At 39.5% G+C, this 15,147-nt stretch overlaps 1 protein-coding gene across 2 annotated transcripts in view; it reads left to right on the forward strand.

The window, feature by feature from the left end:
* The window catches only part of LOC104612368 (Transmembrane amino acid transporter family protein), a 42,562-nt gene that overhangs the window by 15,687 nt on the left and 11,728 nt on the right, over positions 1–15,147 (forward strand). Inside the window, exon 10 of one of the 2 annotated variants that reach the window (XM_088898196.1) lies at positions 14,909–15,081. The exons of the other annotated variant lie outside the window; for it this stretch is intronic. Within the exon in view, the coding sequence (XP_088754322.1) occupies positions 14,909–15,081 (173 nt within the window). The remainder of the gene's footprint in view (positions 1–14,908; positions 15,082–15,147) is intronic. 2 annotated transcript variants of the gene reach the window in all.

Here is a 15,147-nt window from a genome sequence, read left to right on the forward strand (position 1 = left end):
TTCAGCAATAGACAGAGGAAAGGGAAGAAAAGGAGAAGAAGGTTGACTAGGATAGTCATTCATAACCCTATCCGCCAGCCTCTCATTCTATTTATAATTAACTTAAATATGAGATATTACAAAGATGCCCCTAGTAGGGCGGCAACTCAAACTAAGTACTTACAATTCTTTTAAAAATAAAAAACTAATGGGCTCAAGTTCCAACAACTTCTTAATTTAAAAGAAAACAAACTAAACATAAATCGGCCCACTCAACACTCCCCCTCAAGTTGGGAATAGATTTCACACATTCCCAACTTGCGTAGATCATGTTCCATCTTATTCTTTGCAACACCTTTTGTGAGAACATCAGCAAGCTGCAGATCAGAAGAATTGTATGGAAGACAAACTTCTCCAGAAATTACCCTTTCTCTGATAAAATGTCTATCTACTTCAATGTGCTTAGTTCGGTCATGCTGGACTGAATTATGGGCAATATTGATTGCTGCCTGGTTATCGCAGTATAGCATCATAGGTTCTTTTGCCTATACACTGATTTCTTCTAACAGAGAACGGATCCAGAGAAGTTTTGAAACTCCATGTGCCATGGCCCTATATTCCGCTTCTGCACTTGATCTTTCCACAACTATTTGTTTTTTACTCTTCCACGAGACTAGGTTACCCCCAACTAGGGTGCACACTCCTGAAGTTGATCTTCTGTCATCAAGGTATCCTGCCCAATCCGCATCTGTATAGGTCTCTAGCTTCAGCTGTCCATGATCAGTAAACAATATGCCTCTGCCTGGATGTCCCTTCAAATAAGCAAGGATCCCGTCAACTGCTTTCCAGTGCTGGTCTCGTGGAGCATGCATGTATTGACTCACTACACTTATTGCATAGGAGATGTCCGGTCTTGTCATACACAAGTATAGTAGCCGACCCACAAGTCTTTGGTATCTCTCAAGGTCCTTCACTGGTTCACCTTCTGATGCACTGATTCTATGGTTCTGATCAATGGGGGTGCTAGCTGCCTTTGTTCCAAGCTTCCCTGTCTCTTGGAGAAGGTCCAAGACACACTTCCTTTGAGAGATAAAAATTCCATGTTTCGATCTTGCAACTTCGATGCCTAAGAAGTATCTTAGTTCTCCAAGATCCTTAATCTCAAATTCCTTATGCAGGTTCCTCTTCAGACTATCAATCTCACTCAGATCATTTCCAGTGACAACAATGTCATCCACATAAACAATTAGGATTGACACCAAAGATCCCCTGCGCTTCACAAACAAGGTGTGATCAGATTGAGTTTGAGTATAGCCAAAAACAATTAGGGCCTTTCTGAATCTGTCAAACCATGCTCTGGGAGATTGTTTCAAGCCATATAGTGACTTCTTCAGCTTGCATACCTTTCCCTTTTCAGCATTATCATAAAAACCAGCTGAAAGATCCATATACACCTCTTCTTGCAGATCCCCATTTAGGAAAGCATTCTTTACATCTAGTTGAAACAAGGGCCAAGAGTATGAGGCAGCAAGAGAAAGGAGTATCCGAACAGAGGTCATCTTTGCAACTGGCGCAAATGTCTCTAGATAATCAATTCCATAGGTCTGTGTGTACCCTTTTGCAACGTCTTGCCTTGTACCTCTCTATACTTCCATTTGCCTTATACTTTACTGTGTAAACCCATTTGCATCCAACTGTCTCCTTGCCTTCTGGTAGGTCTACAATTTCCCATGTCTAATTCTTAATCAAAGCCTCCATCTCTTCCTGCATAGCTGTCTTCCACTCAGGTTTGGAGAGAGCCTTACTAACACACTTGGGTATAGGCACTGAATCAAGAGAAGAGAGAAAAGCACGGTTGGAAGGAGAAAGTCCACTGTAGGATAAGTACTGTGAGATATAATGAGCAGTGCACTTTCTCTTCCCTTTTCTAAGAGCAATAGGGAGATCAAGGTTATCTGTAACAGTGTCAGTAGGATCAATGGGAACTGAAATAGTAGTGGGATCAAGAGGAATACTTGAATCCGTATCAGCCGAATCCGGAGTCTCCAAGGAATCCGTGAGTAATGCTGTGAAATGGAACACAAAGGAGGTGGCAAGGTGGGTGACATCGGGTGGTGGCCAAGCATAGGAGTAGACACAGGGACTGGAACTGGGAGAGGGATAGACTGCTGACTTACTTCCCCAAAACACTCCCCTTGAGAAGGATCCTTTGAGAAGAAGTACGTAGATTCAAAAAAGGTAACATCCATAATAACATGCTGGTTCCCAGAGACTGGATCATAACTGCGGTACCCTTTCTGATTCTCTGCATATCCAAGGAAAACACATTTCTTTGCCTTGGGATCAAGCTTCGAATGGTGAGGGCCAAGAATATGCGCAAAGCAGACACATCCAAACACCCTTAGAGGAATATGAAACATCTCTCCCTGAGGAAAAAGAAGGCTGAATGGGGTCCTGAATTCGAGTACACGAGAGGGCACCCTGTTAATCAGATGTACTGCCGTGAGAACTGCATCACCCCAAAAACGAACCGGAAATGTGGTTGTGATCATCATGCTTCTTGCCGTCTCAACGATGTGTTTGCTCTTCCTCTCTGCAACATCATTCTGTTGTGGACTATAGGAGCAACTGCTTTGATGGACAACACCATACTCCAACAGATACGCGGCAAGATGTCTCTCAAAATATTCCCTAGCATTGTCAGATCTGAACATCTTTATTCTCGTCCCAAACTGTGTTAGTACCATCTGGTGGAATGCCTCACCAAGGATGGTACTCCATCGCATGATTTCATCAAGTAAATCCAGGAATATCGAGAGAAATCATCCACAAACAGGAGAAAATAGCAATAACCGCCCATAGAGGGAACATGATAAGGGCCCCACACATTCGAATGAATAACATCAAAGGGAGAAGAACATCTTTTATTACTAGGTTTAAAAGAGTGTCTACAATGCTTTCCAAGTTCACAACCCTCACACTTCAAACTTGACAGACTCAGACTCATACAGTTTTGGAAACATACAACTCAAAGAAGAAAAGGATAAATGACCCAGACGGTTGTGCCAAAGCATAATCTAACCAACATATTTTGACTCACTGTCTCTGCAAACATGATGGCTTTGGTGAAGAGGAGGAGCATCCAAGAGGTAGATTCCATTCACTTCACGACCACTCCCAATCATCCTCTTTGAATCCAGATCCTGCAAAATACAGCGTCCAGGAGAAAAAATTACTGAGCTGTTCAGATTCTTAGTCAAACTACTAACATATAACAAATTAGTGCTCAATCTAGGAACATGGAGGACACAAGGTAAACAAATAGAATCATTAATCTTGACAGATCCCTTCCCAACAATAGGAACATGGGATCCATCAGCTGTGGAGACCCTATCTCTGCCAGAACAGAGCTGATAAGAGGAGAAAATAGTGGAGCAATGGGTCATATGCTCTGAGGCTCCAGAGTCTATAATCCAAGGAGATCTCTCCTTACCTGAAGCAGAAACATAGTTTGTAGTGACATGTGAACTACCTGTGTGGGCAAAGGAGGTAGAGTGAGCTCCACCTGTGTTACCTGTACCTTGTTGTCCGCTTACGGTTGAACTGGAACTAGCTGTATCCCTCTGATTCAGAAGTAACCCAAACCTCTCAAGCTCGGCCCTTACTGCAGCAGCTGCAACGGACTCCAAAGTAGCTGTAGTAGGGGGGGCTGGAGTATCACCAGTAATTGCCATGTGCGCATTTCCTTTCTTATTCTTCAATTTGGTCGGCACAAGATGTGGGTGAAGCTTCCAACAAGTATCTCTTGTATGCTTAGGCTTCTTACAGTAGTCACAGACCAAGTCCCTTTTGTCTTCTTTTTTGTTTTCATTGCCATTCTGTTTAGATTTCACAGCACTTACCATAGCAGACTGATCAAAACTGAGATTTTTCATCATTACATCCCTCCTGCACTCCTCTCCTGACACAAAGGCATATGCTTGGGAGAGAGTGACACTGTCCCTAGAAAGAAGATGCTGTCGTGCAATGTCATATTCAGGGTTAAGGCCAGCAAGGAATTCGAACACCCTATACTTCTCTAAATGTCTTTGATAGGTAGCTGCATCCTTGGTGGTTTCCCAAGTAAAGGTCTCTAGATGGTCGATCTTCTGCCACAGGGTCTTACGGACTGAAAAATAGGCTGCAACAGATCTATCTCCCTGCCTTGTGGCAATAATTTGATTTCTCAGTTGATAAGCCCTAGCAACATTCTCCCTTTGTGAATAGGTTTCTACAACCCCATCCCATATCTCCTTAGCAGTGTTTGCCCATAAAAAAATTTTACTTATATGTGGCAACATAGAATTACACAACCATGTCATTACCATATAATTTTCCTGCACCCACTGAGATTTGCCAGTTTCGGGTTTCACCTCTTCACCAGTAATATACCCCAATTTTCCACGAGCCCCAATGGCCATCTTTGCAGATTGGGACCATTCCAAGTAGTTTGTACCATCTAACCTAACTGTAGTAATGGTCCCAGCTCCAAAGGGGTCTCCAACACCTCTTCTCACTGGTCCTATTTCATTCCCGGGCTTATATTCAACTCTGTGTCCCTCCATGTTTCTCAAAAGAGGTACAGAAAACAACCAAAAAATGCAACAAGAACAAACAGAATACCTTCTGGAACCAACGACACTCCTTTGGTGTCTTGGACTTTCTTCCCACGAAAGATTCCTTTTCTGTGGGATGGGAGAAGAGAGAGAAAAAGCAACCGCCCTCTCTAGAAGCCTCCAAACCACATGGAACTTGAATCGCCCCTTACAAAAAATCCAGGGGAACCCTAAAAATTTAGGGCGCCACTACCTAGGTCAAAATTGAAGAGTCCAACAAAATCAAGACTCTTCCCCTTTCTCTAGTTTTTCCTGATTCTGATGAGAAACCCTAGACCAGCTACAGGGCATACAGATCCATCAAGAAAATCCAAAAACTAGGCTTACCTGAGAGCTTCGATTGGCCTCTTAAGTCTCCATGCAGTCGGCCAATCTAGGGCTGCAGGAGTGAATCTCTTCAAGAACCTTCAACCTGCTCTGATACCAAGTAGAAAGCCTTATGTGCTGATTCGGCCAAGTTTCTTGTGAAAGGAAGCGGAGAAAGTTGGGGGTTTCAGCAATGGACAGAGGAAAGGGAAGAAAAGGAGAAGGTCGACTAGGATAGTCATTCATAACCCTAGCTGCCAGCCCCTCATTCTATTTATAATTAACTTAAATATGAGATATTACAAAGATGCCCCTAGTAGGGCGGCAACTCAAACTAAGTACTTACAATTCTTTTAAAAATAAAAAACTAATGGGCCCAAGGCCCAACAACTTCTTAATTTAAAAGAAAACAAACTAAACATAAATCGACCCACTCAACAGATTAATGGGTAATCCAGGACTCAGCAGCACAACAAAGGGTAAAATTGAATTTGATGGAAGCTCCATGGGTAATCCAGGACCCTCGGGAGTTAGGGGAGTTTTTAGGGGTGGGGGGAGGGCAGAATGGTGGCACTATGCTTTGGTCCCATAGGAGTGGGAGACTCTTAGAAAGCTAAATTTTTGGCTCTCCTACAAGGCTTGAGATTTGTCAAGCAATGGGAGTTTCAAAACTGCAAACAAAGAAGTTGGGTGTATGGAAGTTTAGACAGCAAATAAGGGAAATAATCTGCTTGGCAAGGGAAGTTGGAGTAACATTCAAATGGGCAAGGAGATCGGCAAACTCTATTGCAGATAGCTTGGCAAAACAGGGGAATTTCAGGGAAAACTTATTTTGGGCTGTACTGTAATTCTTGATGTTATTTTGGGGTCAACACTCTTTGTCTGAGTGGTTGGCAGTGTAAGATGTTTATTTAATATTCTTAATGAAAGTTACCGTTTTCAATAAAAGAATTGATTAAAAGATGCTTATCCTCAACTTAAAGTTTTTTTTTGAAAGAGTTTTGAAAGAATCTCAAACATGAAGACGAGTGACATTAGTCGATTATGGGAGGGGCTGTGGTGCATATGTAGTGATTTAACATTACCAAGTTCATAGAAGAGATCAGCAATCCCAGCCAAAGGATAACTATTAGAAGGACTAAATCACTCTCACTTATCAAAAAAAAATCAAATACAATAAAGGCAAACATAAGCACTTAAGCACTAAATAAAAAATGCTGAAGGGGATTATTTGCAATGTTAATTGCTGCAGCTTGTTTGTAACAATGTAACTTAAAAGGTCCAGTCATATGTATCCCCAATTCACCTAAGAGAATTTTGAACCAAAGTAATTGAACAACTCTATGACTCGTGGCCCTATACTTAGCTTCAGCACTTGATCTAGGCTATTTAGCCACTACAATTTGTTTCTTGCTTTCCCAAGTGACTAGATTCCTCCTACAAATGTACAATATCCTGATGTGAATCTCCTATGACTAGGGGAATTTGCCCAGTCAGCATCAATATAATCTTCTACATCAATTTTATCATGTTTCTTGAACAATAACTCCTTACTAGGTACAAGTCTTGAGGTACCTCAAGATCCTTTCAACTGCCTTCCTAATTGTGACCTGAGGAGCATGCATGAATTGATTGGCCACATGGACTAAATAGCAATGTCAGGTCTGGTGAGAGATAAATAGAGTTGTTTACCAACAATGTCTTTGATGACTCTCTTTGTCAAGATATAACTCTCCATCACCTTCTTGTAGACAATGATTTTGCTCAATAGGAGTATTTGTAGGTCTTGCCTTTGGCTTCCCTATCTCCTTCAACAAGTCCAAAGCATATTTCCTCTAACAAATATAAATTCCATCATTGGATCTAGTAACTTCAATTCCTAGAAAATATCTTGGTGATCCTAGATGGTTGATCTCAAATTCTTTGGCTATGAAGCATTTCAACTTTTGAATCTCACTTGGGTCATTTCTAGTGACCACCATATCATCATACACAATCAATGATGTTAGCTTTTCTCCATTTCTTTTGTATAGTGTGTGGTTAGCACTGCTTTATTGGTATCCAACTACCATCATTGCTTTGCACAATCTCTTAAACCATGCCCTTTGGGATTGTTTGAGACCATACAATGCCCTCTTTAGTTTGCACACCTTTCTTCCCATGTTATGCCCTGTAGGAGGCTCCATGTAAACTAGGGGTGTACAATCAGTCGGTTCGGTTCAAATCGAGAACCTAACTGACTATTCGGTTTTATCATTTTCTCTAACCGAATTGACCCTAATCGAATTCGGTTCAGTTTGGTTCATTTTCGGTTCAGTCAGACCTTGGTTCCACATAAATGACAAGCATTTAATAAGTGTTATTAATGAAAAATTAAAATGGCCTCAAAGCCTATGGTTTTAATTAATTAACTATTAACTATTATTAATTAAAAGTTAAAATGACCCCAAAGCCCAATGGTTTTAATTAATTAGCTATTATTAATTAAAAGCTGAAATAGGCCCAAAGCCCTATGCCAATGGGGAATTGGTGAATTGGCCATTTTCAAAAATTATTAACGATTAATGAACAATTAATGACTAATAAACAATTAATAATTAGTCTAGGTTTTAATTAACTATTATTAATTGTTCATTGGGAAATATAATAATTAATTAGCATAAAGTATGAAATAAAACATTAATATGTTTAATATACTTAACTAAATAACAACATTAATTCAATTTTCGGTTCGGTTGAAAATTCCAATCAAACTGAACAGAAACCAAAAATCGATTTTTTTTTTTTTTTTAAATAAAACAAACCAAACCAATAGCCGAATTAATTGAACCGAATTAGCTTATTCGTTTGGTTCGGTTTATCACCGAATTTGAGCACTCCTAATGTAAACTTTTTCTTGCAAGTCTCCATTCAGAAAGGCATTCTTGACACCCAATTGGTATAGTTCCCAAATTGCAATCAGAGAGTAACACTTGAATGGTATTCAATTTAGCAACTGGAGCAAAGGTCTCATCATAGTCAACACCCTCCCTTTTGTAACTAATCTAGCCTTGTACCTATAGATCTATCAACTTTGTGTTTGATAGTATAGACCCACTTGCATCTGATAGTACTCTTCCCATTTGGTAGATCGAGCCCATGTATTTGCCTTTAATAAGGCTTTCATCTCCTCATCCATGGCTTCTTTCCATTTGGGATTGCAAACAACCTTGAGTACTTAGAAGGGTCAGAAGACAAAGTGGAAACAAAAGAGTGATAGGCAGAAGACAATTGAGAGTAGGAAACAAATCTATTAATAGGATGAATGGTGCATGACCGAATAGGTTTCCTCAAGGCAATGGGTAGATCAGAATTATAACTAGTGGAATTAATAAGAACAATACCTTGGTTGGCATCAGTAGCACCAAATTGGTTGTGGTGTTTAGTTGGCTTATCCCTTTCTCTCTTTTTGCGATAAAGAATTAGCACTCTTTTTTTTGATGAACAACTGATTACTTCATTGAATTTAAAGGAAAGTGTACAAGAGAAAGTGAGAGAGAGACAAGCTCTCTTATCTCTCCCCTTTAACTTTAGTTATAATTACAATTGCATTTGAGCCCAAAATGTTTGTGGTCTCCCAACCCCTTGCTTGGCTAGCGCATCAATCATTGAATTAGCTGTTCTTTTTACCCACTGTATTCTCAGTTCCATGTCCTTTGTGATCCATCTGAATTTTTTCTTCTCATTATTGTATTTCCACATCCTACTTTCCTCATCTAGTAGCCAAGCCACTACCAGCTTGGAATCCCCTTCAATGATTAGCTTTCTAGCATTCATGGTTCTAGCCCTTTGCACCCCTTCCATAACTGCCATTACTTCCGCTCTTAATGATTTTCCTTCATTGCTGGGCCTGAGAATAATGCACACACTATACCCTTACACCTCCAATTCTTGACCTTCCTGGGTTTCCCATGCTACAGCTGTCAAAGTTAAGCTTTATAAATCCTCTTTCAGGAGGGGTCCAGATAGGAATAACAGGCTGCTTATTGACATTTGAGTCTGCCACTATTTTCCAGTTTCAAATGATATCATCAATGGATATATGTGAGAAGTTTTCTAAGGATTTCAGCCATTGAGCCACTCTAATCAGTATTGATTCAATCAAGGCCTCTTTTGTTCTCTCATTTTCTCTAAAAATTTGCATTTCTTTCTTCCCACACTACCCAGATTATTGCCGCCCTAGCACACTTCCACATGATGTTACCTATCTTCTTCGGCCATGGACAGGAAGTTGGATCAAAGAGACTTTTGATGTCAGTCGGAGGTGTCCACCTGCATTCAAATAAGGAAAAAAGCCATTCCCAAATACCAGCAACAAATGGACAAGTAATAAACAAATGAAAGCAAGTCTCACTATTAGCACTCTTTCATTATCAGGACTAGTAGTGGTCACAATGTTGGGAGTAGTGCCAATTGGGTTAACATCAACAAGAGTCTCTTTTGGACCAGTGATTTAAAAGGTGTGCCTTAGGCACGCCTAGGTGCAACACTTTCAATGGGTGTGCACCTATTGTGTTTGGTGCACCTTGTGCTTAAGCCTAGGCATGTGCCTTTTGAAAATTTGTGATTATTATTTTTTTAATGCTTAGCAATTGGATTAGGAGCTCTACCCCTTGGACCCAACCAAGGATTATGATTGAAAAACCTTTTTTATAAGGATTATGATTGTAAGGCCCTAATATGGACTTGTTTGGGCTTGCCTCAAGACTCAAGAGGCTTGGTACAAAGATGACTTGTAGAAGTAGGAATGTGTTACAGAACAAATCTGTACTGATTTCAGCCCTAGATTAGCAGAGATTAAAGGCAAAAGAAGAGAGAGAAGAGAGAAGAGAGAAAGAAGAGGAGGAGGAGGAGGAGGAGAAAACTGGTTTGATCTATAGAAGAAAAGTCAACCTTCTTAGTCGGCCAGATTGTATTTATATAGTTCTGATTAAGTACATAAAGACTCTTATGCCCCTAATCAAGTATGGGACATATAACTTAAACTTGAACATAATAAACATTACACCACACTAATAATATATATTGAAAAGACAAAACTACCCCTATATTGTCGATTCTAACATTCCCCTTCAAGCTGGTGAGTATATATCATATAGTTCCAGTTTATCACAAATGTAATCCACTCTTCCTTGAATCATCCCCTTAGTGAACAGGTCTGCCCATTGGTTTCATGTGTTTACGTATGCAGTACTTATTACTCCACTGAGCACCTTCTTTCTTACAAAGTGACAATCAACTTCTATGTGCTTTGTTCTCTCATGGAAAACTGAATTAGATGAGATGTGGATTATAACTTGGTTGTCACAATAAAGCTTCATGGGGCAATCAATTGTATATCCCATTTCCTGTAGAAGGTTCTTCAACCATACTACTTCACATGTAGTGTGTGCCATAGCTCTATATTCAGCTTCTACACCTCTTGCTACCACAGTATGCTTCTTACTCTTCCATGTCACCAAATTGCCTACAAGAAAGGTGCAATACCCCGTAGTGGACTTTCTGTCAGATATTGAACCAGCCCAATCAGCATTTGTATATCCCTCTATCTCAAGATTTCCTCCACCCTTATATAACAAACCACGACTTGGAGCTCCCTTCAAATACCAGACAATCCTTAAAACTACATCCCAATGTGGAACTCGAGGATTCTGCATGAACTAACTTACTACACTGACTACAAAAGATATATCTGGCCGAGTGATGGTTAGATAATTAAAGTTTCCTAGTCTTCAGTACCTTCCTGAGTCCTCAAACTCCTCACCTACATCACTACTCAACTTGATATTCGGTTCCATGGGTGTTTTAGCTGGTTTGACACCTAATAAACCTGTCTTATCCAACAAATCAAGAACATACTTCCGTTGACACAGATTAATACCATGCTTAGACCTCGCTACCTCTATCCCAAAGAGGTATTTTAACTTCCCAAGGTCCTTTGTTTGGTGAAGTGAGTAATTGGTTCCATCAAACCTAACAGTAGTAATCTGAAAAGAACTCTCATTCATGCTTCCAGCCCCTAAAAAACCTTCTCCTTGAGTTTATAATTCACTTCCAGCCTTCTCCATTTTATATAAGATATTAACAGGTCACTGTTTCAAGAAATAAACCCCTGAACTGCCCCTTTTTTATGTAGAAAACCTTAGCTGATTGGAATCCGCCACCCAGAAATCACTCACAATGAAGAGTTATTTTCCAGAAACCATTTATAGTCAAGAATCACCACCAAGAAATCATTCACAGCCAAGAATCATCATCCAGAAACCATTCACAGTTAACTATAATCACCTATAAATCATCCATATTCAAAATAACAAGTCTGGGAGCAAAGATCTGATCATAGGGTTTGAAAAACCCTAGAGAAAAGAACAGGGAAGACAGAAATCTGTCAACTGCCGCTTCCCGAATGGTTTAAACTGCTCTTATTCAAGGCCAGTTTCAATAAAAAGTTCTTTTTCGAAAAGAAATTGATCGCCACCTTCAATCTCCAGTTTAAACCCTAAACTTGGACTTACCTATTTTCTCTGATCCTTCCCGGTCATCGGGCACTCTCCAAAGGTCATACAATCCCTTGGGCAGCAACTAAAGACTCCAGCAACCTCCAAGAATCAAGCAATGATGCAGAGCTTCCAGTCCTAGAAAGTTGTCATTGCAGCTGACTGGATTAGGCTCACATGAGAACCCTAATCTGTCCTAAGTTGGCTCTGATACCAACTTGGATAAAAGAAATCAGAACCTGTTTGTTTTTCTGATATAAGTTCAGTAGAAAAAGAAGAGAGAAGGTCGCGAATAGAAGAAGAAAAGAGAGAAGAGAAGAGAAGAAGAAAAGGAGAAAAGGAGAAAAGGGTGCAGATAGATGATCTTGTCGCCCCATCAGATTAGTATTTATATGTTTGTAACATAACATTAGTGGAGTTACACAAATATTCCTTCTGAAACAGAAATTAATATAAAACAAATATATCTGGCTTAACTACCATAACTACCATGAAATAAATATAAAGATATTAGTGGGATTGGGACCACACACTAGCAACTAACAACTGTCTCTACATTCTCATTAATTTAATGTGAATTTGTTATTGACCCAAGAAAACAAAAAAAGTGACACTATCTCTAGTAAGTAATTGGTGCCTTACAATGTCATATTCTAAATTTAATCCAACAAGAAACTAAAACACCCTATTTGTTTCAACCAATTTGCTATATTATGTTGCATCCTTCTGAATTTCCCACTCATTTGTCTCCAAATGATCAATTTCATACCATAATGATTTCAAAGTAGAGAGGTAAGCAGATACTAATTTCTTCCCCCTGTATATTTTTTTCACTTCATTCTTCAATTCATAAGCTCTAGCAACATTAAGAGGTTGAGAGTAAGTCTCCTTCATGTAAATTTCCTTAGCAGACTTAACCTATAGATGATTCCTGCAACTTCCATGAAACCTATTGTGCAGGAATTGTGGCCCCCACCAACACAACAAAGAGTGATATTGAACTTTGATGGGACCAATAGGAGTGGGGGACTCGTTAAGAGATGAAAATGGCAGAATTGTGGCTTTGTTTTCAGGACCAATAGGAGTAGGGGACTCATTAAGAGTGGAGGTGATGGCCTTGCTTCAAGATGTAAGATATGCAAAACAGTTGGGGTTACACCAAATTGAGATAGAGGGAGACTCTAAATTGTTGATTGAGTGGCTGCAATCTAGTAAGTTGGGAGCCTGGATTTATAGACAGCCCATAAGGGAAATCCTCAACATAACAAGGGAGATCGGTGCATGCTTCAAATGGACAAGGAGATCAGCTAATGGTTTAGCTGACACGTTGGCTAAACAAGGGACTATGAGGGAGAGTATGTTCTGGGCAGTTTTGTAAGAAAGATTATTGGGGGCTCAACACCTACTTAGGGGTTGACAGCTGTACTTAAATCTGGTAAGTTTTTTAAGTTACTTTAATGAAGTTACCGTTTCCAATAAAAAAAATAGATAATTCCTGCTGATGTGCAGCTGCATGGTATTACACAACCAAGTCATTACCAAATAGTTTTCTTGAACACATTTGGCATGAGATGTATCTTCCTCGGCTGGTTTCTGTGTCTCTAGTTACATATCCTAGTTTTCCCCTTCCTCCAATGGTTATCATGGCCGATTGAGCCCATTCCAAATAATTTGTGCCATCAAATTTAGCAGAGTTGTTTGACACATTTCCAGCCCCAAGAGATCCTTCCCCATGTGATTTCATTTCATTCCCTGTTGTCTCTATGCTAAACACAAAACTAAAGGTTCACACACCTGGAGGGAAAAGACCTAGAAATACACCTTAAAAGGCTGATAAAATTCTGTACAGTAACCAACCTGTAACAGTCCCTCCGATAACTGTAGGAATCACAAAAAAAAAAGGACTGGAAAGGAAAGGATTGATCACTCTCCAGTGAAAGACCCTAGAACCAGCCCTAGAGGAAGATAATTTCTTTCAGCCACTCCCTCCAGTTAGTTCTAAAGGACTCCTGTAAACTGTCAATCTGAAGAGAGATTAATTTTCTACCTATAAAACATTGAGTGCCACTTCCAATTGAAGGTTTAACTCCTAAACCTTGAATCAACCTGAATTCTCTGGTTCTTCCTGGTCATTGGGCAATCTCCAAGATTAAAAACACCTTGGACAGCAACTGGACTCTCCAATAGATTTGTTCATGGGCCAGGCTCGGGCTTGGCTTTTTCCAAAATTCTAATGGGCCTGACCTGAAGCCTGAGCCCGAGCCTGGGACAGTATAAAGTTGAGCCCAAATCCCAGCCGGTGAGCAGGTATACTCTCCAATAACCTCCAAGAATCAGGCAATAGCTGCTGAAAACTGCAGCCCTAGAAAGATCTCATGGAGTCGGATGGGTCAAGTCCACATGAGATCCTTACTCAAACCTAGACATGCTTTGATACCAACTCGGCTGAGATAGTTGGTGATCAAATCAGGTTTAGATCAGATTCCAGCACGAAAAGTAAAAGAAAAGAAGAAAAAGAGAGCAGAAGAAATGGAGAAGAGAGAACATAGAGAAAAGAAGAAAAAGGGGTCCAGATTTCTTATGTTCTGCTGCTCCATCCACTACTATTTATATTAGTAAAAGGAAAACAATGTACATTAGGGGCGAGCAAAAAAAACCGAAAAACCGAACCGACTGAAACCGAACCGATCGGTTCGGTGTTTTTTAAAAACCGAAGGTACTGGTTTGGTTTTGGTTAATCAATTTAAAAAACTGATGGTTAACCGAACCGACCGGTATACATGTTTTTCTATATATTTTCTATATATTTATGTAAATTATATATATATATATATTTATATATTATAAATTAATAAATATGCATTATATATATAAATATATATATATTTATAATATATTATATATATTTTATTATTTAAAATATATTTTTTATATATTTATAATTTTTATTATATATATTTTTTTACAATTTATATTATACAGTAAAAAAAACCTAAAAATTGACAAACCGAACCGTCGGTTAACCGAACTGGTCAACCGGTTAATCGACTGGTTTTGGTTCGGTTCCGGTTACTGGTTTTCCAAAAAGCGGTACTACCGGTTCGGTTCACAAAAAGGCCCACAGTTCGGTTAGCCGAACCGTGAACACCCCTACGTATAATGACCATAATACCCTGCCACCTAAAGAACAAATGGAAAACAGCAATAACAATAGTAAAAAGCAATAAAAAACAATATGGGACCACAAGAAGTGAAAGCTTTTTCTTGGAAGGTGTATAACAAAAAAATCAGCATGTGTAATGTCATTTATTTATGGTGTTTGGCTTCATATCCTGCTTCCTCTGTAATGCAAGTGGGAAATATACCATCTATTAATCTATTGTCCGTTTGTGGCATAAAGTTGGTCTGGGCTCTTCTCCTTTTTGGATGCAGGTGCAATCCTTCAACAGATATTTGTAGTGTCTTCAAACCCTCCTTTTTCAACCCACCAAGAAGGAAATGCAAAGCCATGTGGAGAAGCACTAGAGTTGCAATTTCTTATGTCTATTTGGGAAGAGAGAAATGGAAGGATTTTTAATTGGAAGAGGAGAGATGATAGAGTGAAGGTACCACTATCAAAGTTGTACATATCAAAACAATGAACGCTTTTTACTCCTCCATAGAAGTCATTG

Source organism: Nelumbo nucifera, chromosome 2 (assembly GCF_055504915.1).
Source record: "Nelumbo nucifera cultivar China Antique chromosome 2, China Antique-T2T, whole genome shotgun sequence".
Classification (NCBI taxonomy): domain Eukaryota; kingdom Viridiplantae; phylum Streptophyta; class Magnoliopsida; order Proteales; family Nelumbonaceae; genus Nelumbo; species Nelumbo nucifera.